Source organism: Balaenoptera ricei, chromosome 13 (genome assembly GCF_028023285.1).
Source record: "Balaenoptera ricei isolate mBalRic1 chromosome 13, mBalRic1.hap2, whole genome shotgun sequence".
Lineage (NCBI taxonomy): Eukaryota > Metazoa > Chordata > Mammalia > Artiodactyla > Balaenopteridae > Balaenoptera > Balaenoptera ricei.
In genome coordinates, this window is record NC_082651.1 from 31,437,732 (window position 1) to 31,465,483 (window position 27,752).

At 43.8% G+C, this 27,752-nt stretch overlaps 1 protein-coding gene across 5 annotated transcripts in view; it reads left to right on the forward strand.

The window, feature by feature from the left end:
- SLC4A5 (solute carrier family 4 member 5) overlaps positions 1 to 27,752 on the forward strand; it is a 126,529-nt gene that overhangs the window by 58,557 nt on the left and 40,220 nt on the right. For all 5 annotated transcript variants that reach the window (XM_059942568.1, XM_059942567.1, XM_059942570.1 and 2 more), the window contains 4 exons: positions 20,236 to 20,396; positions 21,276 to 21,431; positions 22,147 to 22,242; positions 24,645 to 24,700. In XM_059942568.1, the coding sequence (XP_059798551.1) occupies positions 20,236 to 20,396; positions 21,276 to 21,431; positions 22,147 to 22,242; positions 24,645 to 24,700 (469 nt within the window). The remainder of the gene's footprint in view (positions 1 to 20,235; positions 20,397 to 21,275; positions 21,432 to 22,146; positions 22,243 to 24,644; positions 24,701 to 27,752) is intronic.

Below are 27,752 nucleotides of genomic sequence, written 5' to 3' on the forward strand. Positions count from 1 at the left end.
AGAAGGTGCTGGCAGACTCTGAGGGAGACTGACAAGTCTATAAATGACAGACCCATTAGGTAATTACAAATGCCCTCTGGACACACAGACAAGTAGCCCTCAGAGAAGTTTGGCTCCAGAAGTGTTCCCTGAAGGAGCCAGTTCAGAATTTGCCAGTAGCTTTGTCTGATGGCATTCACTTAGCCGTGGGCTCCCCCTTACCCCTGAATGAAGGCATGATGTGGGTTCACTAAATGCATGAGCTGGGAGCAAGCCCTCCCCACCCCATTCAATTCCCCACAGCTCTGGGAATGCCACACCTCTGCCCCATCCCTGCCAGCTGCACTACTGGGTACACTTTTTGGGAAGAAGTGGTTCTCCAGTAATGCCCAAATCGCACTGCATAACTAAAGGTCCTTAGAGGAGACTCCTAGGTTAGCAAGGGGAAAGACTTTCAATCACAGGGAGTTAGCCATGGAAGTTCATGGGTTCATTCCAGAACAATTTAAGAGGTCTCCACCTCTCTAGTCCCAGTCCCAGGCAAATCTCATTTGCAGGGATGGAGGATTCCAGACATCTTATTCTGAGTCTATTAAACATTTGAATCACTTTGCTAATGTGCCTCATTCTGATTCTATAATTTTCTGATGATAATTTGACTTTCCATGTATGGCTGCCTATAAGGAGAGAATACAAGGGCTAGAAGATGAGAATAACTAACCCTTATAACTGTTGTAAATCTCATTGTAAATTAAATAAATTGGCCTTTGGGTTTATACATCAACCCTTGTGAACTTGGTTAGTGTTAGTCAATATCCCTGGACCAAATCATCTCTGGGACAATAAAAAGACAAATTTCTGAGTCTAGTCTGGAGTGGATACCCCAAGAGGCCTGTGGGGCCTTTCTGGTGCCATCAGCCCCTCTTTGTACCTTCTAAACTCCTGCATATGCATGTTGACCCTTGACCCATGCCTGCTTGCTCAGTCTTACATACTTAACTAAATTCACTGTCAAGTTTGGTTTGTGAACATATTACTGAACTCAGATTTGGCTGCTCACCACTTGAAAGCCAATACTCAAAAGACAAGTGCTGGTAGGAATAGAAAGTTTGCTTTATTCAGGAGGCCAGCAACCTGGGGAGATGGCAGACTCCTGTCCAAAAGCCAGCTCCAAAGATTCTGCTCAACCATGAAAGTTTTTTGTTTGTTTGTTTTTGTTTTGACCATGAAAGTTTTTAAAGGGAGAATCATTTGGGGAGGATGTCAGTCTTCATTATCTTCCACTGTGTGCTGACTTTCTTTTGATTGGTTGGTGGTAAGGTAACAGGGCAGTGTTCCAGGAATCTTGTGCTCAGCCTGAAGTTACCATCCTCCACCTGGGTGGCAGCTTTAGTTCCTACAGAAGAACTCAAAGATATTGTTATGTATATTCTTTGAGGAGGAACCAGGACCCTGCCCCATGGCTGCACTTATTGTTTCTTGACTGATCCTCCTTAGTTTCTGCATTCTTTCCCTTCCCTTATAAACAATTGTTTGAATCTGCTCTTCAGAACTCTGGGAAGGTCAAGGAGGCTGAATGAAGCTTATCTCCTACAAACAAGAAACGGGGGACACAGAAAGAATTTGTACCCAGGAGGGCCCCACAGGGTCCTGCTCCCTTTCAAACATACCCACCATATGTGTAGTTTTAATCAGTTGTATAAATAACTTTTTACATTATTTTACATACATATTTTAATGCATGTGTTTTGTCATCGTGTAGTATGAATTTGCCAAATAAATTGGAGGAATGGGCAAGAATCTGCTTAGGAGTTCTTCTTTTGAAAAATTTTCCTTCTGTAAATCATCTGTTGGTGCCTCTGTCAAAGACTGAACCTAGGGAGTATCTGATGGTTACTAGGTATCTCTAGGACAGTTCTTCATTGCCCCATAAGAGAATTAACACTGGCCTTTGGTTTCTGCTGGAAAATTCAGGGCACTGATATGACTCAATGTGGAGTTAGAGAGCTTTGCTGGATAATGGGGATAAACTGACTTTCACATTGCTTTTAAGAAATGAATCTGTTAGAATCACAAAATTTATTAAAAACAAGCCTCAGGCAGAAAGTGAAAACACTGTCTTGATGCTTTGTAACTAATACATGAAAGTCAAGTCTTAGGATGATGGATGATGGGGTGGGCATGGAAGAGTAACAGACTAAAAGTCAGTGAGCCCACATAGATAGAGAATTAACACAGTGTGGGTATGTACTTTACAACTTTTAGGTGAGTAAACTTAACTTCATCTGAGAAATAAATTCATACAGTTCTAAGTCTTAAAACAAGTGTTTAGAGGCAACATAAACTTATCATTAAAGGTTGCATTGTATAGGAAATTAAATTTTTAAAAAATATTTAAATCAGGGTGTCCTAAGGGTAATTTTTGCAAAGAAATTAACCATATATAATTTAATGATATTGATATGCAAAATAAGTGCAGAAGGAAGGGAACTTCACTCTAATTGCCATAGATATAGATATAGATTTAGATTTAGATATAGATATATAGATATAGATTTAGATTTAGATATAGATTTAGATATAGAAACAGATACAGATTTAGATATAGATTTAGATTTAGACATAGATATAGATTACAGATTACAGATTTTACTCTTATCTAACCACACATAATGGTCTGCTCATTGCTTTGTTTTCTCAAAGACTTGTGTCTTCATTTTAAAAAGTATTGTTTCTCAGGCCCCTAGATTCTTTTTTTTTTTTTTAACATCTTTATTAGAGTAGAGTTGCTTTACAATGGTGTGTCAGTTTCTGCTTTATAACAAAGTGAATATAACAAAACAAAGTGAATCAGTTATACATATACATATGTCCCCATATCTCTTCCCTCTTGCATCTCCCTCCCTCCCACCACCCTCCCTATCCCAACCCTCTAGGTGGTCACAAAGCATCGAGCTGATCTCCCTGTGCTATGTGGCCGCTTCCCACTAGCTATCTATTTTATGTTTGGTAGTGTATATATGTCCATGGCACTCTCTCACTTTGTCCCAGCTTACCCTTCCCCCTCCCCGTATCCTCAAGTCCATTCTCTAGTAGGTCTGCAACTTTATTCCCATCTTGCCCCTAGATTCTTCTGACCATTTTCTTTTTTTTTTTTTTTTAGATTCCATATATATGTGTTAGCATATGGTATTTGTTTCTTTCTTTCTGACTTACTTCACGCTGTATGACAGTCTCTAGGTCCATCCACCTCACTACAAATAACTCAGTTTTGTTCCTTTTTATGGCTGAGTAATATTCCATTGTATATATGTGTCACAACTTCTTTATCCATTCATCTGTTGATGGATACTTAGGTTGCTTCCATGTCCTGGCTATTGTAAATAGAGCTGCAATGAACATTGTGGTACATGACTCTTTTTGAATTATGGTTTTCTCAGGGTATATGCCCAGTAGTGGGATTGCTGGGTCGTATGGTAGTTCTGTTTTTAGTTTTTTAAGGAACCTCCATACTGTTTCCATAGTGGCTGTATCAATTTACATTCCCACCAACAGTGCAAGAGGGTTCCCTTTTCTCCACACCCTCTCCAGCAATTATTGTTTGTAGATTTTTTGATGATGGCCATTCTGACTGGTGTGAGATGATATCTCATTGTAGTTTTGATTTGCATTTCCGTAATGATTAATGCTGTTGAGCATTCTTTCATGTGTTTGTTGGCAATCCGTTTATCTTCTTTGGAGAAATGTCTATTTAGGTCTTCTGCCCATTTTTGGATTGGGTTGTTTGTTTTTTTTATATTGAGCTGCATGAGTTGCTTCTATGTTTTGGAGATTAATCCTCTGTCAGTTGCTTCATTTGCAAGTATTTTCTCCCATTCTGAGGGTTGTATTTTCATCTTGTTTATGCTTTCCTTTGCTGTGCAAAAGCTTTTAAGTTTCATTAGGTCCCATTTGTTTATTTTTGTTTTTATTTCCATTTCTCTAGGAGGTGGGTCAAAAAGGATCTTGCTGTGATTTATGTCATAAAGTGTTTTGCCTATGTTTTCCTCTAAGAGTTTGATGGTGTCTGGCCTTACATTTAGGTCTTTAATCTATTTTGAGTTTATTTTTGTGTATAGTGTTAGGGAGTGTTCTAATTTCATTCTTCTACATGTAGCTGTCCAGTTTTCCCAGCACCACTTATTGAAGAGGCTGTCTTTTCTCCACTGTATATGCTTGCCTCCTTTATCAAAGATAAGGTGACCATATGTGCGTGGGTTTATCTCTGGGCTTTCTATCCTGTTCCCTTGACTATATTTCTGTTTTTGTGCCAGTACCATACTGTCTTGATTACTATAGCTTTGTAGTAGAGTCTGAAGTCAAGGAGCCTGATTCCTCCAGCTCTGTTTTTCTTTCTCAAGATTGCTTTGGCTATTTGGGGTCTTTTGTGTTTCCATAAAAATTGTGAAATATTTTTGTTCTAGTTCTGTGAAAAATGCCAGTGGTAGTTTGATAGGGATTGCATTGAATCTGTAGATTGCTTTGGGTAGTAGAGTCACTTTCACAATGTTGATTCTTCCAATCCAAGAACATGGTATATCTCTCCATCTATTTGTATCATCTTTAATTTCTTTCATCAGTGTCTTATAATTTTCTGCATACAGGTCTTTTGTCTCCTTAGGTAGGTTTATTCCTCTTTTATTCTTTTTGTTGCAATGGTAAATGGGAGTGTTTTCTTAATTTCACTTTCAGATTTTTCATCATTAGTGTATAGGAATGCAAGAAATTTCTGTGCATTCATTTCGTATCCTGCTACTTTACCAAATTCATTGATTAGTCTAGTAGTTTTCTGGTAGCATCTTTAGGATTCTCTATGTATAGTATCATGTCATCTGCAAACAGTGACAGCTTTACGTCTTTTCCAATTTGGATTCCATTTATTTCTCTTTCTTTTCTGATTGCTGTGGCTAAAACTCCCAATACTATGTTGAATAATAGTGGTGAGAGTGGGCAACCTTGTCTTGTTCCTGATCTTAGTGGAAATGGTTTCAGTTTTTCACCATTTAGGACGATGTTGGCTGTGGGTTTGTCATATATGGTCTTTATTATGTTGAGGAAAGTTCCCTCTATGCCTACTTTCTGGAGGGTTTTTATCATAAATGGGTGTTGAATTTTGTCGAAAGCTTTCTCTGCATCTATTGAGATGATCATATGGTTTTCCTTCTTCAATTTGTTAATGTGGTGAATCACGTTGATTGATTTGCATATATTGAAGAATCCTTGCATTCCTGGGATAAACCCCACTTGATCATGGTGTATGATCCTTTTAATGTGCTGTTGGATTCTGTTTGCTAGTATTTTGTTGAGGATTTTTGCATCTATGTTCATCAGTGATACTGGCCTCTAGTTTTCTTTCTTTGTGATATCTTCATCTGGTTTTGGTATCAGAGTGATGGTGGCCTTGTAGAATGAGTTTGGGAGTGTTCCTCCCTCTGCTATATTTGGAAGAGTTTGAGAAGGATAGGTGTTAGCTCTTCTCTAAATGTTTGATAGAATTCGTCTGTGAAGCCATCTGGTCCTGGGCTTTTGTTTGTTGGAAGATTTTTAATCATAGTCTCAATTTCAGTGCTTGTGATTGGTCTGCTCATATTTTCTATTTCTTCCTGGTTCAGTCTTGGAAGGTTGTGCATTTCTAAGAATTTGTCCATTTCTTCTAGGTTGTCCATTTTATTGGCATATAGTTGCTTGTAGTAATGTCTCACGATCCTTTGTATTTCTGCAGTGTCAGTTGTTACTTCTCCTTTTTCATTTCTAATTCTATTGGTTTGAGTCTTCCCTCTTTTTTTCTTGATGAGTCTGGCTAATGGTTTATCAATTTTGTTTATCTTCTCAAAGAACCAGCTTTTAGTTTTATTGATCTTTGCTATCATTTCCTTCATTTCTTTTTCATTTATTCCTGATCTGATCTTTATGATTTCTTTCCTTCTGCTAAATTTGGGGGGTTTTTGTTCTTCTTTCTGTAATTGCTTTAGGTGTAAGGTTAGGTTGTTTATTTGAGATGTTTCTTGTTTCTTAAGGTAGGCTTGTATAGCTATAAACTTACCTCTTAGAACTGCTTTTGCTGCATCCCATAGGTTTTGGGTTGTGTTTTCATTGTCATTTGTCTCTAGGTATTTTTTGATTTCCTCTTTGATTTCTTCAGTGATCTCTTGGTTATTAAGTAGTGTATTGTTTAGCCTCCATGTGTTTGTATTTCTTACAGATTTTTTCCTGTAACTGATATCTAGTCTCATAGCGTTGTGATCGGAAAAGATACTTGATACGATTTCAATTTTCTTAAATTTACCAAGGCTTGATTTGTGACCCAAGATATAATCTATCCTGTAGAATGTTCCATGAGCACTTGAGAAGAATGTGTATTCCGTTGTTTTTGGATGGAATGTCCTATAAATATCAATTAAGTCCATCTTGTTTAATGTATCATTTAAAGCTTGTGTTTCCTTATTTATTTTCATTTTGGATGATCTGTCCATTGGTGAAAGTGGGGTGTTAAAGTCTCCTACTATGATTGTGTTACTGTCGATTTCCCCTTTTATGGCTGTTAGCATTTGCTTTATGTATTGAGGTGCTCCTATGTTGGGTGCATAAATATTTACCATTGTTATATCTTCTTCTTGGATCGATCCCTTGATCATTATATAGTGTCCTTCTTTGTCTCTTGTAATAGTCTTTATTTTAAAGTCTATTTTGTCTGATATGAGAATTGCTACTCCAGCTTTCTTTTGATTTCCATTTGCATGGAATATCATTTTCCATCCCCGCACTTTCAGTCTGTATGTGTCCCTGGGTCTGAGGTGGGTCTCTTGTAGACAGCATATATATGGATCTTGTTTTTGTGTCCATTCAGCCAGTCTATGTCTTTTGGTTGGAGCATTTAATCCATTTACATTTCAGGTAATTATGGATATGTATGTTCCTATTACCATTTTCTTTTTGTTTTGGGTTTATTATTGTAGGCCTTTTCCTTCTCTTGTGTTTCCTGCCTAGAGAAGTTCCTTTAGCATTTGTTGTAAAGCTGGTTTGGTGGTGCTGAATTCTCTTAGCTTTTGCTTGTCTGTAAAGCTTTTAATTTCTCCGTCAAATCTGAATGAGATCCTTGCTGGGCAGAGTAATCTTGGTTGTAGGTTTTTCTCTTTCATCACTTTAAATATGTCCTGCCACTCCCTTCTGGCTTGCAGAGTTTCTGCTGAAAGATCAGCTGTTAACCTTATGGGGATTCCCTTATATGTTACTTGCTGTTTTTCCCTTGCTGCTTTTAATATTTGTTCTTTGTATTTAATTTTTGATAGTTTGATTAATATGTGTCTTGGCATGTTTCTCCTTGGATTTATCCTGTATGGGACTCTCTGTGCTTCCTGGACTTGATTAACTATTTCCTTTCCCATATTAGGGAAGTTTTTGACTATAATCTCTTCAAGTATTTTCTCAGTCCCTTTTTTTTTCTCTTCTTTTTCTGGGACCCCTATAATTCGAATGTTGGTGCATTTAATCTTGTCCCAGAGGTCTCTGAGACTGTCCTCAATTCTTTTCATTCTTTTTTCTTTATTCTGCTCTGCAGTAGTTATTTCCACTATTTTATCTTCCAGGTCACTTATCCGTTCTTCTGCCTCAGTTATTCTGCTATTGATCCCTTCTGGAGAATTTTTAATTTCATTTATTGTCTTGTTCATCTCTGTTTGTTTGCTCTTTAGTTCTTCTAGGCCCTTGTTAAACGTTTCTTGTATTTTCTCCATTCTATTACCAAGATTTTGGATCATCTTTACTATCATTATTCTGAATTCTTTTTCAGGTAGACTGCCTATTTCCTCTTCATTTGCTAGGTCTGGTGGGTTTTTGCCTTGCTCCTTCATCTGCTGTGTGTTTCTCTGTCTTCCCATTTTGCTTAACTTACTGTGTTTGGGGTCTCCTTTTCGCAGGCTGCAGGTTTGTAGTTTCCGTTGTTTTTGGTGTCTGTCCCCAGTGGCTAAGGTTGGTTCAGTGGGTTGTGTAGGCTTCCTGGTGGAGGGGACTAGTACCTGTGTTCTGGTGAATGAGGCTGGATCTTGTCTTTCTGGTGGGCAGGTCCACGTCTGGTGGTGTGTTTTGGGGTGTCTGTGGCCTTATTATGATTTTAGGCAGTCTCTGTGCTTATGGATGGGGTTGTGTTCCTGTCTTGCTAGTTGTTTGGCATAGGGTGTCCTGCACTGTAGCTTGCTGGTCGTTGAGTGGAGCTGGGTCTTGGCGTTGAGATGGAGATCTCTGGGAGATTTTTGCCGTTTGATATTACGTGGAGCTGGGAGGTCTCTTGTGGACCGGTGTCCTGAACTTGGCTCTCCCACCTCAGTGGCACAGCCCTGACACCTGGCTGGAGCACCAAGAGCCTGTCATCCACACAGGTCAGAATAAAAGGGAGAAAAAAAAGAAAGAAAGAAAGAAGAAGATAAAATAAAATAAAATAAAGTAAAATAAAATAAAGTTATTAAAATAAAAAATACTTATTAAGAAAAAAAAATTTTTTAAGTCGTAAAAAAATTAAAAAACGGACAGACAGAACCCTAGGGCAAATGGTAAAAGCAAAGCTACACAGACAAAATCACACACAGAAGCATACACATACACACTCACAAAAAGAGAAAGTCCACCTTTGAGGTGCTCCCAAAGTCCACCTCCTCGATTTGGGATGATTCGTTGTCTATTCAGGTATTCCACAGATGCAGCGTACATCAAGTTGATTGTAGAGATTTAATCTGCTGCTCCTGAGGCTGCTGGGAGAAATTTCCCTTTCTCTTCTTTGTTCGCACAGCTTCTGGGGTTCAGCTTTGGATTTGGACCCGCCTCTGCGTGTAGGTCGCCTGAGGGCATCTGTTCTTTGCTCACACAGGACAGGGTTAAAGGAGCAGCTGCTTCGGGGGCTCTGGCTCACTCAGGCCGGGGGGAGGGAGGGGTACGGATGCGGGGCGAGCCTGCGGCGGCAGAGGCCAGCATGACGTTGCTCCAGCCTGAGGTGCGCCGTGTGTTCTCCTGGGGAAGTTGTCCCTGGATCACGGGACCCTGGCAGTGGTGGGCTGCACAGGTTCCCGGGAGGGGCGGTGTGGATAGTGACCTGTGCTCGCACACAGGCTTCTTGGTGGCGGCAGTAGCAGCCTTAGCGTCTCCTGCCCGTCTCTGGGGTCCGCGCTGATAGCCGCGGCTCGTGCCTGTGTCTGGAGCTCGTTTAGGCGGCGCTCTTAATCCCCTCTCCTCGCGCACCAGGAAACAAAGAGGCAAGAAAAAGTCTCTTGTCTCTTCGGCAGCTCCAGACATTCTCCCGGACTCCCTCCCGGCTAGCTGTGGCGCACTAGCCCCTTCAGGCTGTGTTCACACCGCCAACCCCAGTCGTCTCCCTGTGATCCGACCTCGAAGCCCGAGCCTCAGTTCCCAGCCCCCACCCGCCCCGGTGGGTGAGCAGACAAGCCTCTCAGGCTGGTGAGTGCTTGTCGGCACCGATCCTCTGTGCGGGAATCTCTCCGCTTTGCCCTCCGCACCCCTGTGGCTGCGCTCTCCTCCGTGGCTCCGAAGCTTCCCCCTCCGCGACCAGCATTCTCTGCCCGTGAAGGGGCTTCCTAGTGGGTGGAAACCTTTCCTCCTTCACAGCTCCCTCCCACTGGTGCAGGTCCCATCCCTATTCTTTGTCTCTGTTTTTTCTTTTTCCTTGTACCCTACCCAGGTACGTGGGGAGTTTCTTGCCTTTTGGGAGGTCTGAGGTCTTCTGCCAGCGTTCAGTAGGTGTTCTGTAGGAGTTGTTCCACATGTAGATGTATTTCTGATATATTTGTGGGGAGGAAGGTGATCTCCGCATTTTACTCTTCCACCATCTTGAAGCTCCTCCGCCAGGCCCCTAGATTCTGATGTCAGTCTGGAGTCAGCCTGGATGTTGGAATTTGTTGAAAGTTCCCAGATGATCCTTGCAGCTAAGGTTGAGAGCCACTGATATACATGCTAGCCAGGGCAAGGCCAGTGGGGGTTATAATTTATTTCCATCTGAGGATGGAACTAGAGTTCAGGTCTCTCCGTTTTCAGCCCTCTCCAGATCCTAAAAGGAGACCCTCCCATCTAGTGGTTTGGCGGTGCCTAGTAACTTGCCCCATGATGATTTCTACCACTCTTGGTATTAACTGAAAAGCAACTTCCTCTAATCGTATAGTGACCAAGTTACTAGTCACAGAAAAGGCCTCAGTTCTGGACACCCTTTGCGTGACTGAGAACTGCTTTCTGTGACATGTGACTCTTCGAGCTTCCATTCAGCTCCGTCCCAGTTGGGAGGGACACTTGGCACCTGCCCCTGGTCTGGACAAAATCCCTGAGAGTTCTTTTCCAGCCCAGAGATTTTCTTTCCATTTGACCTGCTTCTCCAACTCTAATTCCCCACTTTTGAAGCCAAATGTGGTATAAAGCTCACTTTGCAATGAGTTGCTTGGGATTACACATTAACCACTTTATCAGGCTTCCAAAAGTTTTTAAGCCTGGCTTTGGCCGGAGGCTTTTTAAAGAGCCCATTCCTTTATTCATCCTGAAAAGTGGTTAAATGTTTTATTATGGGAATTTATACAAAAATTGTATATAAATTTGTATACAAATTTATACAAAAGTGGTATGTAGTAGAATGACTTCCCTCAACATAACCATCACCCAGCTTCAATGGTTACCAGCTAACTCATGGCCAATTTCGTGCCTCTATTTCTACCCACTACCCCAGACACACACACTGGATCATGCTGACACAAATCCCACTCCCCATATCAATCCATCTGTAAATATTTCAGTAGGTGACTCTAAAAGATAAGCCCTCTTTCTTCCTTCCCCCATTTTTTTATTGTGGTAAAATATACTTAAATATAATATTTACCATCTTAACTGCCTTTAAGTATATAGTTTAGTGGTATTTAATACATTCACAATGGTGTGCAGCCATCACCACCATCCATCTCCATAGTTCTTTTCATCTTATAAAACAGAAACTCAGTACCCGTTAAACAATAACTCTCCATTCCCTTCCCCCCAGCCCCAGATACCACCGTTCTACTTTATGTCTCTAAGAGTTTTAGCTACTCTAAATGCCTCATGTTAAGTGGAATCATATAGTATTTGTCTTTTCACGACTGGCTTATTGCATAATGTCCTCAGGGTTCATCCATGTTGTAGGATATATAAGAATTTCCATTCTTTTTAAGGCTCAATAATATTCCTCTGTATGTATGTACCACATTTTGCTTATCCATTCATCCACTGGTGGACAGCTGGGTTGCTTCCACATTTTAGTTACTGTGAATAATACTGCTGGGAACATCGTTGTACAAATATATCTTCAAGACACTGTTTTCAATTCTTTCGGGTAAAGGTGATGCCAAAACCTTGGCCTCTGTGCACTGGTGCCAAATTGAATCTCAGAGACAGAGTTTTGGGTGAAGTAGAAAAGAAAAAAAAAAAGCTTTATTACTTTGCCAGGCAAAGGGGGACCCAGGGGGCTCATGCTCTCAAAAATTTGTCCCAACCCAGGGGAATTTGGTGAGGAGTTTTATAGCAATAAAACTATTGCTCAAGGGTGGTGTTGCTGATGAGGATCAGGGTGTGTGCAGGCCTGCATTCCTTTAATCTGGCCTCAGGTGGTCTCCTAATTAGCTTCTGTGGATCTAGAGGTTATCAAACTGTGACCTTCTCTCTGGAATGAAGAGTTCTGTAGAAGAACTCAAAGATATTGTTATGTGTATCCCTTGAGGTGGAACCGGGACTCTAACCCAAGGCTGCACTATTGTTTCTCGACTGCTCCTCCCTTGTCTCTGTATCCTCTCTCTTCCCTGATTAGCAACTGTTTGAACCTGCCCTTTGGAATGCAGGGAAGGTCATGGAGGCTGAAACCTATTCCCTACAAACAAGAAACGGGGGACACCGAAAGGCCTCTGTGCCCAGGAATCCTACAGGGCCCTTCTTGGTTTCAAAGGCCTATTTCTTTTTAACACAACCGCAATATTACTGTCACATCTGGAAAAAAATGACAGTAATTCTTTATTTTCATTGAATTATCCATGCAGTATTCATATTTATTTCCCAGATCACCTCATATATTTTTTAATGTGATTGGTCCACACATTGCATTTGGGAGATATGTCTCCTACATCATTTTTAATCTACATGTTCCTCCTCCTTTGTTTTTCCCTTGCAGTTGCCATTATTGCTAAAGAAATTGCATTGTTTGTCCTAATTGGTTTTCCACATACTGGATTTTGTTAACTGCATCCCTGTGGTGGTGTTTAACATGTTCCTCTGCCCCTGTCTTTCCTGTAAAGTGGTAGTTGGGTCCAGACTCATTTGATTCCTGTCTGGCTTTTCCACAAGACCATTTCGTAGGTGGTGGTCTCTGCTTCCATCAAAAGGCAGTTCCTGCCCAGCTGGTCTTTGTGTGTATATTTGTGATGTTACTAGACTCTGATGATCATTCTGAGTATTTTAAAACAATTTAAACCCACGATTGTTGAGCTCTCTTTTTCCCAGTCATTTTCTCATAGTGATTCTCATAGTGATTACCCAAAGTAATCACTGAGGCCTGACTACCCTCAAGCAGGAAGGAGCAAGCATTTGATGAGGACTGCTCTGGGCAGGAGATCAGAAGGGACACCAGAGAGGAAACAAGGTCCCTGTCCTCAAGAAGCTTGATGTCTATTTGGGGGGACAGGTATATACCAAAACGATTAGGAAACACGATTGACTACAAATTAATTGTCATTTTAGCCTCTGAGCCCCAGAAGTCAGGAACTTTACTTAGAACAATCTGTAGCAGAGTTGCCTGGATCCCACCCAGATATTCTGATGTAAATTGGTCTAGGATATGACCTAAACATCAAGATTTTAGAAGTATCTGAGGTATTTTTATATGCAACCAAGTTTAAGAATCATCATCCTAGGATAGGGGTTCTTAAAGTGTGGAATATTACTCAGCCATAAAAAAGAATGAAATAATGCCATTTGCAGCAACATGGATAGACCTAGAGATTATCATACTAAGTGAAGTAAGTCAGACAAAGACAAATATCATATGATATCACTTTATATGTGGAATCTAAAAAAAATGATACAAATGAACTAATTTACAAAACAAAAATAGACTCACAGACATAGAAAACAAAGGGGTTATGGTTAACAAAGGGGAAAGGGGGTGGGGGAGGGATAAATTAGAAGTTTGGGATTAACAGATACACACTACCACATATAAAATAGATAAACACCAAGGACCTGCTATATAGCACAGGGAACTATATTCAATATCTTGTAATAACCTATAATGGAAAATAATCTAAAAAAAGAATATATATAACTGAATCACTTTGCTATACACCTGAAACTGACACAACATTGTAAATCAACTATACTTCAGTAAAAAATTTTAGAAGAAGAAATGCAGGGACTTCGCTGGTGGCATAGTGGTTAAGAATCTGCCTGCCAATGCAGGGGGACATGGGTTCAATCCCTGGTCTGGGAAGATCCCACGTGCCGCGGAGCAACTAAGCCTGTGTGCCACTACTACTAAAGCCCACATGCCTTAGAGCCCACACGCCTCAACTACTGAGTCCATTTGCTGCAACTACTGAAGCCCGCACGCTCTAGGACCCACCTGCCACAACTACTAAGCCCGCGTGCTGCAACTACTGAAGCCCACATGCCTAGAGTCTGTGCTCCACAACAAGAGAAGCCACGGCAATGAGAAGCCCATGCACCTCAACAAAGAGTTGCCCCCGCTCGCCACAACTAGAGAAAGCCCTCGCACAGCAATGAAGACCCAACACAGCCAAAAAAAAAAAAAAAAAGGAAAAAAGAAAAGAAAAGAAATGCAGTATCTTGGGCCCCATCCCAGACCTGCTGAATTAGAACCTGCATTTTAATAAGATCCCCAGGTGACTTGTATGCACATTAAAGTTCAAGACATGCTGGTGTAGAGGTATGTACTCTACTTAAAAAATCAGAGAAATGAAAGCATAGAATGGCCATGCTGGGAAGGAGTCTTCAGAGATCCACTCCACCTTTTCAACTGGTGTTCTCGGAGCCATTCTAAGGGAAAGAGGCCATGTCCCCTCTTATACAAAAAGAATGGGACCTATGTGCCCAGAGCGGTTTGCCTGCATTGGGACCCCAGACAAGTCCAACTATCCCTGAGCCACATGGTTGTATATGACTACAGGGCAGAGTCTCGTCAACCCTCAGGGCAAAAATAACCTGGGAGGGCTTCCCTGGTGGCGCAGTGGTTGAGAATCTGCCTGCCAATGCAGGGGACATGGGTTCGAGCCCTGGTCTGGGAAGATCCCACATGCCGCGGAGCAACTGGGCCCGTGGGCCACAACTACTGAGCCTGCAGGTCTGGAGCCTGTGCTCCGCAACAAGAGAGGCCGCGATAGTGAGAGGCCCGTGCACCGCGATGAAGAGTGGCCCCCGCTTGCCGCAACTAGAGAAAGCCCTAGCACAGAAACGAAGACCCAACATAGCAATCAATCAATCAATAAAATAAATAAATCTTTAAAAAAAATAATAATAATAACCTGGGAGTTTCCATGGCCAGGCCACACTCCTGGTGGCATGACCATCCAGGCATCAGTATTTTTAAAAATTTCCTCAGGCAATTCTAACAGACAGCCAAAGTTGAAAACCACAGCTGCAGACTTTGGGTCCTCCACGTTTCTATATTCTACTCAAGGTGAAAAGTGAGCTTAATTTCTAGCTGTAGCCATAACAAACACAAAATTAAGTTCAGGCCTTGGGTTTACTGTTTCAATATCTGGATTCCCAAAATAGTTGCAAGGACAACTGAAGAGGTATCCCTAGTGAAGTTGTTGAGTATCCTGGACTTTTTAAAAATCAAGTTCTCAAGAGACGGTGGTAGCAGGAGTCTAGTTTTGGCATTGCCCTGAACCTGGAAACAGGTAACTTTGCTTTTCTGCAAACTGTGCTCAGGTTGGTTGAGACCTTTTCTGTGTATAGAGCTAATCTTTTATGGGTGCCTGTAACACAGTACAAATAGTTGAAGTCCTGGAAAGTGAAGAGGACCAATTGTTCTTGCTATCCAGCGTTACTAAAAGGATGTTTCAAAGGGTTTCAAATCACCTTTCCAGATGGAGTTGCATTTGTATAGGCAGGAAGCTGAAGGTTAGATGCGTGGGAGAGAACTGCCCGAATGTCCACCCAGGATGTTTATGAGACAGTGTAGAAAGCAATCAACCCAAGTGGCCCCACTTACTGGGACACATCATACTTTTGGGTGGATGGGGTAAGGCTGTAGAGTAGCAAAATGGTCCTCAGTGGCAAGGAGACAGTGTGGTTTATCTCGTGTATTTTTGAGGTAAAAGGGGGCAATTTGAGTGATTAAATAGGAGAAGGACTCTCAGGGAGAAGAGTGAACATCTGACGAAAACATTTGGACCTGTCCTTTGATTTCTTCCTTGCAAACCATTATATTAATACAAGTTTTAGAAAAAGTTTGTATTGATATTATACAGACTTGGATCTACCATAATTTAAATAATGTTCTCCCAAACATATTTCCCCATTAAAAAAGTCCACTACACCTTGGTGAGTCTCCGAGGCAAGTGTCTGAGTGGTCTCTGCTCCAGCCCCATGTCTTCACCTCCCAGGCCTCCTCTAATCAAACCTCCCCATCCTTCGGAGTTTGGGACTAGCAGATGCAAACTCATATATAGAATGGATAAACAACAGGGGCCTATTGTATAACACAGGGAACTATATTCAATATCCCGTAATAAACCATAATGGAAAAGAATATGAAAAAGTTTATATATATAATTGAATCACTTTGCTGCACACCAGAAACTAACACAACTTTGTAAATCAACTATACTTCAATTAAAAAAGAATCATTTAAGGACTTCCCTCGTGGTCCAGTGGTTAAGAGTCTGTGCTCCCAATGCAGGGGGTCTGGGTTCGATCCCTGGTCAGGGAACTAGATCCCACATGCCACAACTAAGAGCCCGCATGCTGCAACTAAAAAAGATCCTGCATGCCGCAACTAAAGATCCCTCATGCCTCAACTAAAGATCCCGCATGCCGCAACTAAGACCTGGCACAGCCAAATACATACATACATAAATATTTTTTAAAAAAAGAATCATTTACCTGTAATAACAGGTCCATAATAACACTTGTCAATAAACATGTATATATTTAGAAAAAAAACCTCCCCATCCTGTGTCCATCCAAGCCCCCAAGACCCCACCAGGCTCCAAGTAAACTGGTCTCAAATAAATGTATTGAATCAGGATATTAAACACTGATATTGCAAAGTGCTCACACAATTGTGTAAAGAAGAAATCTTACAAAGGAAAAGATGTTCAACCTCACATGTAGTCAAAAGAATGCAAATATGATATAATTTTTCAATTACCAAATGCACAAAAGTGAAAAGGAATGACAATACTAGAATTTGAGAGACTTCAGAGAACTGTGAGGTCTCCTGTACATCGGTGGAAGTATGAATTGGCACAGCTTTCTGGAGAACAGTTTGACAATGTATGTCATACACGTAAAAATGTGCAGACACAGCAGTTCCACTCCTGAGAGTTTATCGTGAGGAAATTATTGAACAGGAAAGGAAATTCAAACCAGCCTTGTTTATAATAAAGAATAATTAGAAATAATCTAAATGTCGACCAAATGAGGATTATTCACATAAATTATGGTCTACTCATACAATGGAATGCTACAGAGCCTTTTAAATGATAAGAATATTTATAGACATTTATAGACATGAAAGGATATCCATTAGATACCACACCCTTATGGTGTCATTAATGTAAAAGTGTGTGTGTGCATGCATGCACATGTGTGTTCATGCACACAGAGATCTAATATGAAGGTCATCAGAATATCAACCATGGTGTCTTCTGGTTGGGAGAGCTTTGAATGCCTTTACTTTCTTACTTCCTTATTGTTTCTAAACTTACAAAAGCAACGTTATTTATTTTCACATTAATAGCTAACACTAACAGAGTGTGCATTATGTGCCAGGCACTTCTCTAATTGCTATAAACTGTTAATATTCCTGAAGAAAACAAAGGTGGTGAGAGATTGAGTAACTTGCCCAAAGTCCATAGCTAGTAAATGTGAAGCTGGAATTCAAAACTTGGTTGTCGGGACCTCCCTGGAGGCGCAGTGGTTAGGAATCTGCCTGCCAATGCAGGGGACACGTGTTCGAGCCCTGGTCCGGGAAGATCCCACATGCCGCGGAGCAACTGGGCCCGTGCGCCACAACCACTGAGCCTGCGCTCTAGAGCCCACGAGCCACAACTACTGAGCCCACGTGCCACAGTTACTGAAGCCCACGTGCCTACAGCCCGTGCCCTGCAACGAGAGAAGCCACTGCAATGAGAAGCCTGCGCACTGCAATGAAGTGTAGCCCCCGCTCACCGCAACTAGAGAAAGCCCGCACGCAGCAACGAAGACCCAACGCAGCCAAAGATAAATAAAAAATAAAACTTGGTTGTCTTGCTCCACAGGTTGCGCTCTTACTACACCAATTAACCCCAATAGATTGAAAGTCTCTTAAATCCTCCCCGCCACCAACAACCCCACACTTCCCTTCAGAAGTAACCATTTACCCACCTGACAGGCATCCTTTCAAAACTGCAGCTGGGCATGTTCAGACACATGTGTAAACACACACTCACACACACTTGTGTGTTTTTCTTTTTTTTATAGAATGGGATGGTATTGTCCATCCTGTCAGTACGCATAGTTCACCCTCGTGCTTTTTATCTCTGAGGGTTATTCTTCAGCATGGATGTATGGAATTGATGTGACCATGTCTTTACTGAAAACTGGTGGTTTCCAGTTATTCACCTTACTGGACAAAGCTGCAGTAAGCGTCTCCTGGTATACATATTAGTATGTGTAGATGTGCAATGATATTCCTGTGATAATTTCCTAGAAATGGAACTGCTCAGTCAAAAGACAAAAGAGACTCCCCAGTTCCCCACCCCAAGAAAGTTATGTGGCTACCCCATATATATAATATATATATATATATATATATATATATATATATATATACACACACACACACACACACACACACATACTATATTCATACATACAGTTTATGAGTGCCCACCCCCCATGTTTCCACCAACACAGGAAGTTGTCAATCTTTTAAATTTTTGCCAATATGAGAAGTTAAGGATGTTGTTTCATTTGCAACAATTTAAATGTTCTTGATTACTAGTAAAGTTGAACATCTTTTCATACATTTATTGGCCATTATTTCTTTTCAGAATTGTTCATTTTTCAGTTGGAAGCAGGGGGTGCAGGTTTGATCCCTGGTCGGGAAACTAAGATCCCACATGCCGTCTGGTGCAGCCAAAAAAAAAAAAAAAATCCTTTGATGCCCTGTTTGTTGCAAATATTTTCTGAGTATGTTGCATTTATGTGAATTTCATTTATGTCTTATTGTGTGACACAGAGGTTTTAGTTTATTTTTATGTAACAAAATGTGCCCATTTATTTTCCCTTTATGGTTTTACATCTTGCTTAGGAAGTCTTTCTCCACAACCACAACAAGAATATTCTCCTATATTCTCTTCTAGTATATTTATATTTTTGTTTATAGATTTTAACATTGTTATTTATTTATTTTAATTGTGGTAAAATATATATAACGTAAACTTTACCATTTTAACCATCTTTAAGTGTACAGTTCAATAGCATTAAGTACATTCACATTGCTGTGTAACCATCACTACCATCCATCTCCTGAACTCCTTCATCTGGCAAAACTGAAACTCTATACCTCTTAAACAGTAATTCCCCTGCCTCTCTCCCCTCAGCCCCTGGTAACCACCATTTTACTTTCTGTCTCTATGAATTTGACTACTCTAGGTCCCTCACAGAAGTGGAATCTTACAGTATTTGTCCTTTTGTGACTGGCTTATTTCACTTAGCATAATGTCTTCAAGTTTTATTCATGCTGTAGCATGTGTCAAAATTTCCTTTATTTTAAGGCTCAACGATATTCCATTATAGATTTATTTTTATGTCTAGGCTTTAATCCACGTAGAATTTAGTAGTGCTTGGTAAGAAGTAGGGACTTTTTTATATTTAGGTTGGTCATCTTTTAAACGGCTCCTCCGTCAAAACCCAAATTCCCATGGGGGCTCAGGTCTGTTTCCAGACTGTTGTTTTATTGATCCCTTTGTCTATATCTGGACTGGAATTACAATGCTTTAATTACTCAAGGTTTTCAGTAAGTTTTTGTATCTGCTAAAAGCATGTCCCATCCCCATTCTTTTTTAGACTTTCCGGAACCACTCTCAGACATTTACTTTTTCAGGGGAACTTTAGAATTAGTCACAGTCCAAAAATACTCCCCTGGGATATTGATTGGCATAGCTTGACGCTACTCACTAACTTGAGGTCGACATCTAATAAAGCTGAGCCAACAGGTTTCCAGCCAGATTTTGCTTCCCAGTGGCTCTCCAGGCTGTGTGGTGCTGCCCTCTGCGGGGGAGGTACAGGCCAGTGTTACCTCTGCCAGCCTGCCCAAGGCCTTCCCACTTGGTCCCCTCCACCCTAGCCTATGATTCCAAGGCTTCTAGAAAGGACAAACTCCTACATACCCTTGGTTTAATTTCTTTCCTTCCTCAAATGACGTTTGGATTTTAACTTGAACTTTCAGAGCCAAAATCCTAGTGGGACTCATGGAAACCTCAGGCCCTACACTAGAACTGTGGGGAAATACTTTCCTGCTCCCAGCAAACACCCCATAAGGCAGACACTGAACACATGTGTGACCAGTAGACGGGTAACTAGGGTCCAGTGGATGATTTTTTTAACAGCTCTATTATTAATGGATACCATAAAGTTCCCTTGTTTTAAGTGTATTAATTAAATGATTTATAGTAAATGTACAGAGTTGTGTGACCATCACCAAATCCAATTTTAGAACATTTCCACCACCCTAAAAGTATCTTTCATGCCCATTTATGGTCATTCTCTGATGCCACTTCGTCCTGAGCATTACCGCATCAGGAGGAGTGGGGGACCGAGTGGGGATGTCCCCGGGAGATCCTCTGCCTGTGAGTCTAGGACCAATGCCCCAACAATGTGCATAGCATGACTCGTAAGCCAACACTCCTCTCCTGAAGAGGCCCAGCTGGGGGCTCCTCCTGAGGGCAAAGGCCATGCTGAGCCCCATCCTTACTTTTCCAGGTGGATAAAGTTTGAAGAAAAGGTAGAGGAAGGAGGCGAGCGCTGGAGCAAGCCCCATGTGTCCACACTGTCCCTGCACAGCCTCTTTGAGCTCCGGACCTGCCTGCAGACGGGGACGGTGCTGCTGGATTTGGACAGCGGCTCCTTACCACAGATCATAGGTGAGGCAAGGACCGCTGTGGCCCCCACCAAGCAGGGCAGTGTCCCCCTTCACCTGCCCCATCTCATGCCCACCCTTGGTCTGCATGGCACACCCACCTCTGATGCCTGCCTAATTCTGCAGAGACCAGGCTTTGGGTCTGAGGCCCCTAAGGCAGTGTCACAGTTGCTCCAAGTTTCAGATACACGTAGAGAGGGAAAGGTCAGCCTCTGAAATGCCATCCAGCAATGTAACAAAAGGGAGAAGGGCTTCTTAACATGGTTGGAGACACCTATTGCCATGGCAACCTGTTTCTTGTCAGGGTAAATAGATCACCATTCATCTTTAGGAAATTAGCTCTCATTTGATAGAGTGGCAAAGGGAGGGAGCGGCTTGCCTTATCATCCCTAAAACTTCTTGTGAATTTTGTTTTAGCACATTCAATTTTGCCAGAACTACATTGCCCAAAATACTTTTCTAAAAAGAATTCATGTTAGGACTAAAACCACTTAGCATTGTACCTTGTGCTTCTTAAGGTACTTTCATGTGTACAATTTCATTTATTTTCCACAATGTTATTGATAGAAAGAGCAGAGAATCCTATACCCACACATGCATGCACATGTGCACCCACATGGGCACACAGTGAACCCCCATGCACACACACATGCATCCACATGCACAAGCTCCCACAGACATGCACACACCCTTTTACATATAAGGAGGTTGAGCGTTCATGACTGGTCCAAATTTTCAGTTTGTGGAAAAGGTGGGACTCTTTCTACATTCCCTGCCTCCTTTAGGTCACTTTGAATCCCACTAATAACAGATGAAACTGAAGACCCCCACACCCCTGGTCATTCGGTGCCACATGGACAAGGCATGTTTGTTTCCCACTTAGATGATGTCATTGAAAAGCAAATCGAGGACGGCCTCCTTCGGCCAGAGCTCCGAGAGAGGGTCAGCTACGTCCTACTGAGGAAACACCGTCACCAAACCAAGAAGCCCATCCACCGCTCCTTGGTTGACATTGGAAAGTCAGTCTCCTCCACCACCAGTGAGTCGGGCCATACGCTGGTGGCTTGTTCTATGCATGCATCTCAAACCTGCCACCCTCCACTCTTGATATCCCAGAGTTGAGATGCCCAGACACTAGCCTTGCTGGACCTGTCAGATAAATGCAATAATCAGTACAAAGTTGATAACGCTGCTAACTAAAGAGACTTGAGGAATCTCCTTAGATGAATTATTTTAAATGGAAAATGTTTAGCCTACAGTGGGTACGTACTCGGCACTTACCTGTGTTCCAGGCACTGTCTGAGTGCTCCACGTGCATTAACTCACTTCATCCTCACAGTAACCCCATGACTAGGTACTGTTCTCATCATCCCCAGTTTACAGATGAGGAGGCTGAGGCACGGAGAGGTTAAGTTACTTACCTAAGATCACATGGCCAGTAGGTTGTGGAATCAGGGGTGAACCTAGGTCATCTACAACACCTGGTGTCTATTTAATCAATTGTATATCTATTTCACTTTCAAAGGTACAAATATTTTCTCTAATCATGTTCAGACTATTCACTTGCTTAAAAAAATCCTGAAAAACAAGAACCAAAACCGAAACATCCTTTCTTCTTAGAAGGGGAAGAGACATGTCTTGCAGCCCAGCTTTATTTAGGTGAAATGATTGTAAACGTGAATTGTGCTAACGTAAGAAGCTGCGCCACTCCAGCAAGTCTGCCGAAGTCAAATCTCTTCTGTCCCTCCTCCCAGATCGCAGCCCAGGCCGGAGCCCCGCGGCGGGCCCGAGCCTACACCACTCCACCGAGGACCTGAGGATGCAGCAAAGCGCAAATTACGGCCGCCTGTGTGAGTATCTTCTTTCTCTGCCACTGTGTGGCAGCTTCGTCCTGGCTGTGGCCACTCTGGAGTCAATTTTCATACTTTCATAGCAGAGGAGGTAAAGCCCAGGGTCTGTCTAGAACTCTCAGGCATCAGAAGAAATCTAACTTTCACCCTAAACCTGGGCTGCCCTCAGAGTCTAACTTACTACCGTAATTTTCTAAATAATTACTCCAAAAACTGCAGCTCTAATCAAGTCCTGTCATAATCAATACCCAATCCTGTGTGCTAGGCATTTTTAACTTAGTCTGTGGCTTTATTTTCACCAAACTGATCATTAGCCCTGTTTTTGGTGAGAAACAATCCTAGAAACAATTAAAAGCAGGCTAGGTCCTTTGCCCCAGGACAGAGAATGTTCCCGTCCCTGGATGACAGTCTTGGGCCCCAGACAATGAGATGCTGGTGGAGCTGCAGCCCCCGAGGGCTGTGACTGGGTGAGTGGAGCCTGTGAGGGGCATGGTCACAGACCGGACTTTGTCAGGCAGTTCATCAGGGCTGAACAGACAGGTGAGCTGTGAGGCAAAGGAAAGAGGGAACTTGGGAAGTGAAAAGAAAAAGCAGCGTGAAGGAGTATTTTCCTTTAAATACTTTTACTAGAATGACAAGATACGAACAAGCACATCCCAGGGCTGTGCCCCTGACCGGGCCAGAGGAATGCTTCAGGGCGGTGACGGTGATGTGACCTTCGCCAAGGCAGGGGTTTGTTCTTAGTGACCCCAGGATGCTCTTAGTCTCCCTGGTCTTGGTTATTCCGCAGAGGGACGCTGGCAATCAGAGGCGGTGGACGGCTTTGGGACGAGCCTTTTGCTCAGTTACTCACTGTGTATGAAGTGCCAGCGCTGCCGTGGTGGGGACCTGGATAAAAGACATGAATAAGTGGTTACAGCTTTGTGTGCACACCTCCCCACCCCAAGGTGGCACCTGGGAAGGCTCAAAGAGGAGGAGACACTTGCCTGAGTCTTGGAGAATAAATAGAAGTTTTCCAGGAGCATGGGGGAGGAAGAGGGTGTTCTTTAGAACAAAGGAAACAAACAGCATGTGAAGGGAAGGTGCTGTGAAGGGTGTGCCACATATTCGGGGAAATAGTGTGATTCAGTTCACCAGGATCTAAGGGAAAGAGGGTCCAATCCAAAGGGGCCTATGAATCCTGCAAAAGGCCCCAGCCTGTATTCTGAGGGTAATGGGGACTCCTGAGAAGTTTTATGCCGGGACATATCATGATCAGATTTTTATTTGAGAAATAAACTAGAAGGGGCTGAACTATTGGGACCAAGAGACGGGGGCCATGTTCGGGCAGCGAGAGCAAGAACAGAGAGAAGGACCCCGCTGGGATCCAGCGACTGGTGGGTAGTGGGAAATAAGGAAGAGGGAGGCGTCGAGGCTGGCTCCTGGTCTGCTCTGATTGCCAGTGGACAAAGGGGAGGAAGCACCGGTGGTGTGGGGTCTATGGGGGGAGACGTTTGATGGAAGACAACGAGTTTCGTTTCAGGTGTGTTGAGTTTGAGGTGCCAGCTCAGGCTGCTCAGAGGAATCTGGAGCTCAGGACAGATCTGGACTGGAGACCCAACCTGGGCATCCCCAGCACAAATGTGGATGGGGAAGAAACAGGAGGGGATGGGATTGACCGAGGAGGATGGGGGTGAGGCCTCTGGAGGGTTTGAGTGCAAAGCAACGCCCTGAGGAGAGCCCAGGAGAGCAAGAGAGGATCCTGGATGGAAATAAGAGAGGGGAGCCAATGGAAAGCAGAGTCTGGAAGTGCGGGGACACCACAGACCACAGAAAGCCTGAGAGGGCTCACTGGATGTGGCTGCTGGTGGGAAATGAGAGCTGAACTTCTCCTGCCTTAATGGAGGAAGGAGCTGTTCGAATAGTTCACCACCACTGTTCTCGCCATGGGGAACCCCACCTTCCTTCCCTCTGCCGGCCCAAATCCCCAGCCGTCTTTAAAGACTCGCATGGGTCATGGAGGACAGAGGTGAAACTGCTCTTTTCTCTCCAGCAAGACCCAAGCTTAGTGACACCTGGCTCGTTACCCAATAGTGTGTCTGTGTGCCTCCCCACCTCAGGGCCTGGCGCAGAGCAACATCTTAGTCTCTGCCCAAGAAGGCAGGGCGGAGGGCTGGGACCAGGGCGTAGCACACTGAGGAGTGAGAAGGATGCAGTAGAACCTGGGGCCCAGCAATTCTTTTAAGAAAGCTGCCATTGAAAAGAAGAAAAGAGAGAGAATGCTAGCTGAGAGGGGCTGCAGGATTAGGGGAGGGGAGTTTACTTTGGTTGTGAAGATGGGAAAAGCCTGTGTAGAGACCAAGAGAAAAGGACCTGTGAGAACCTGTCATCCCCTGATGGACCTTCTTTTCCTTTTCTCCTAGGTCACGCCCAGAGCAGAAGCATGAATGATATTTCTCTCACCCCAAATACAGACCAGGTAGTAAAGCCCCTGCACTTGGCTGCAGTGGAGGGCCAGGGCAGGAAGAAGTCTTTGGTTTCAGGGGTAGGGAGCCCCTACAGGCAAAACTCTACTCCCGTGAAAAAGTGGGAGTCCCCGGGAAGGATGCGGGTGGGGCTCTGGGTTGCCTTGGTGACCCAGTCCAGTCCATCACTTGGGTGCTGGCTCTGTGCCAGGCCCTGGAAGGAGTAGGGGACAGAGAATTGTGATCAGATGAGATGCCAGCTATCCCTGACCTTGGGGTTTATTGGAGAGAGAAGACTGCCACACAGAGTTTCACCTCATCCATGACCCGCAAACACTTTTAAGGATGAAGTGGGGGCTTGGGCTGGTAGAGAAGAGCAGTGGGGCCTCCCTGTGGGGACAATAATGATAGTGAATCAACTGGACTGCCCAATAGTGTATCTTCTCCTTGGCTAGTGCCGGATAAAGTCAGTTCGTGTCTCCCACCAGCTTGGCTGAAACCTCCTTGATGAGATCAGAATCCCGCAGACAAGTTGAGTCCAAGTTCTAAGCCCACAGCCCAGGACCCCCATGACTCTGCCCCCGAGGGAAGCCCAGAGGAGGCTGCCCTCAATTCCAAACATTCACATCTCAGGGGCAGAAGGTCCCAAGGTCTCCTTTCCTGTGCCCCCAGGAGTGGGAAGGAAGGTGATGAGGGAAACCTGAACTTTGACACCTACTCCTCAGAAGCTTGGGTGACCTCCAGGCCTCCAAGGCAGTCCCAAGTTTGATGGAAGGCAAAACAAGAGTATTCCCTCATGTCAGTGTCTCCAGGGCCCTTTGGTGGCCAAAATAATAAAATAACAATAATAACGGCATCAACCAACATTTGAGGTCCACACATTGCATGCACTACATTGTGTGGTGCATTTTCTGTGCATCATGAAGGTACTATATCATCTTCACTCTACAGATGAGAATATAAAAGCAGTTAAATAACGTGCCTAAGTTCATGCAGCTGAAAGGTGGCATACCCATGATTTGATCCAGGCAGTCTGACTCTAGAGCCCTTAATTTGGGAGTGACTTAGGAACGAGTATTCTGGAATATTATTTAGAGAAGAATCCCGCTTTACTATAGTCATGCGCACAGACAGTGGAGCCGTTATAAGAAAGCACTGCCTAGTAAAATTTTTCACAACCTATTTTTCACTACCTAAGTGGTAAGACGAATACTCTCCTCTACTTTCCCCCGGCAATGCTGCCTTTGATTTAGGGACTGGAACCCAACACCAGGCACCAGCGTCCAGCTCTCCTAACTGGTTGTGTGATGCTGCTTCTCAGTATCTGCAGCAGCCCTGGCAGTTCTTCAGGTGTTCTTTAGGTGCAACTTTCTTCACCACTCCACATTGGCCCTGAGTTCCCGTGAGTTCCCGGTGATCAGAGTGTGGATTCAAACAGCATCTCTGCGTGCAGTGACTCAGCAGAGCTGGACCAGAGTCCCCTGTGTTCAGGCAGTAGAGTCAGCAGGACCCTGGTTAGACAAGCCCATGTCCAGACCATCACCAAGCCAGGGTGGCCAGAACACCAGCATGGCCCATTTCTGGGATGCCACAACCCTGGCCTCCTTACTGGGGTCACAGCCTACAAGGGAGGACCAAGGCCCTGTTTTAGCTCCTCTCTGCTCATGGTTACGAGCGTCTTGCATGGGCCACCCCAGAGCATTGCTGTTTTCAAAAGCTTGTTCTCCAGGGCACTCCTGCCACCCACCTGCTCCCTGCCTGATGCCCAGAGACATGGAGTTGGCAGGGAGACAGTGCCTGCCCTGGCACACCCAGACCTCCATCCTGAAGAACCTGCTTATGAACCAGCTAACTGCTCCTGGGACAAAGGGACTTTTTGAGTTGTGGGGACTCTGGCCTTCCCATTAACTCCTGCTGTTGCTTATTCTCACTGCGTTAGGGTCCTTGGGGCTGTTGCCCAGGTGGTTGTGGAGAGTTTTATGTTTTTTAAGGGATTTAAAAGATTATAAGGGTGCAGCCCTTGCTCACAAGCCTTTTCTAGTGCTTGGTAGGTCCCCAGCCCAGTACGTATCACGTCCCCCACGAGTCAAATCAGGAAATGGCTGTGGACCCAAAGGGGCAAGACCTGTTGGCCATGCCCATGCCCATAGCTGACCCCTCTCCAGGGACAGAAGGAAACTATCTTCACTGAGCTTATGAGAAACAAACATTTCTGTGCCCACAAGAGAGACTCTCATCAAGGGGGAATGGGTGGCAAAATTGTGGCGTCCACAGAATCTCTCTGTACCACTTGCCTCCACCTCCTGGACCCTTTCTTCCTTTGTTGGCCACTGTGGACTCCCACCAGCCCCGTCCTCCCCAAATGCTCCCTCCCCACCTCTCTCTATGAAACTATCTCTGTCTGCTACCCAGAGGGAAAGTGATCTGAAAAACTAATGTACCCTAAGATGTTAAAGACTAAGAAAAGTGCGTATGTGACCACCCCTGGGCATTTTCATCATAAGAGAGGGCTCGGGAGGAGTCGGCATCTTATCCGTAGGATGAAAGTCATGACCGCAGAGAGTGGGGCTGATTTGGGGCAGAGGGCTTGTCTCCAGCACCTCTCACATTGGACCCCACTCATTCTTCCTATTTGACCTTCCTGCCCTGACTAGACACCAGCCAGAGGGACTGGACAGAGGGTGCTTCGATAGTCTCAGTTGGAAAGGCTCAGAAGCTATGAGTTTCCTGGGAGGTCCTCTAGGGGTGACTTGGGGGCACAGAAGTCTCCCACAGGCTTGGACCCACAGGTCCAGGGGTTCCTGTGAGCCAGGAAGCTGGTGGTAAAGAAAAAACAAAGTGTGTCCACTCTGGCCATCAGGATGGTCTCATTCCTCCCACGGCCATCCAGGGTAAAGGCAAAGAGGGAGGGCTGGGCAGCTGGAGTGTAAGGGCCAAGACTCCCATCTGCTTGAGCTGCTGCTGGGGGAAGAGACCTGATGTCCAGCAAGCCCTGACTTTCTAGTCTCACCCCTCAACTCACACTTCAGTAGAACAAGGTTTTCGCCCATCAAGGAACATCTTAGG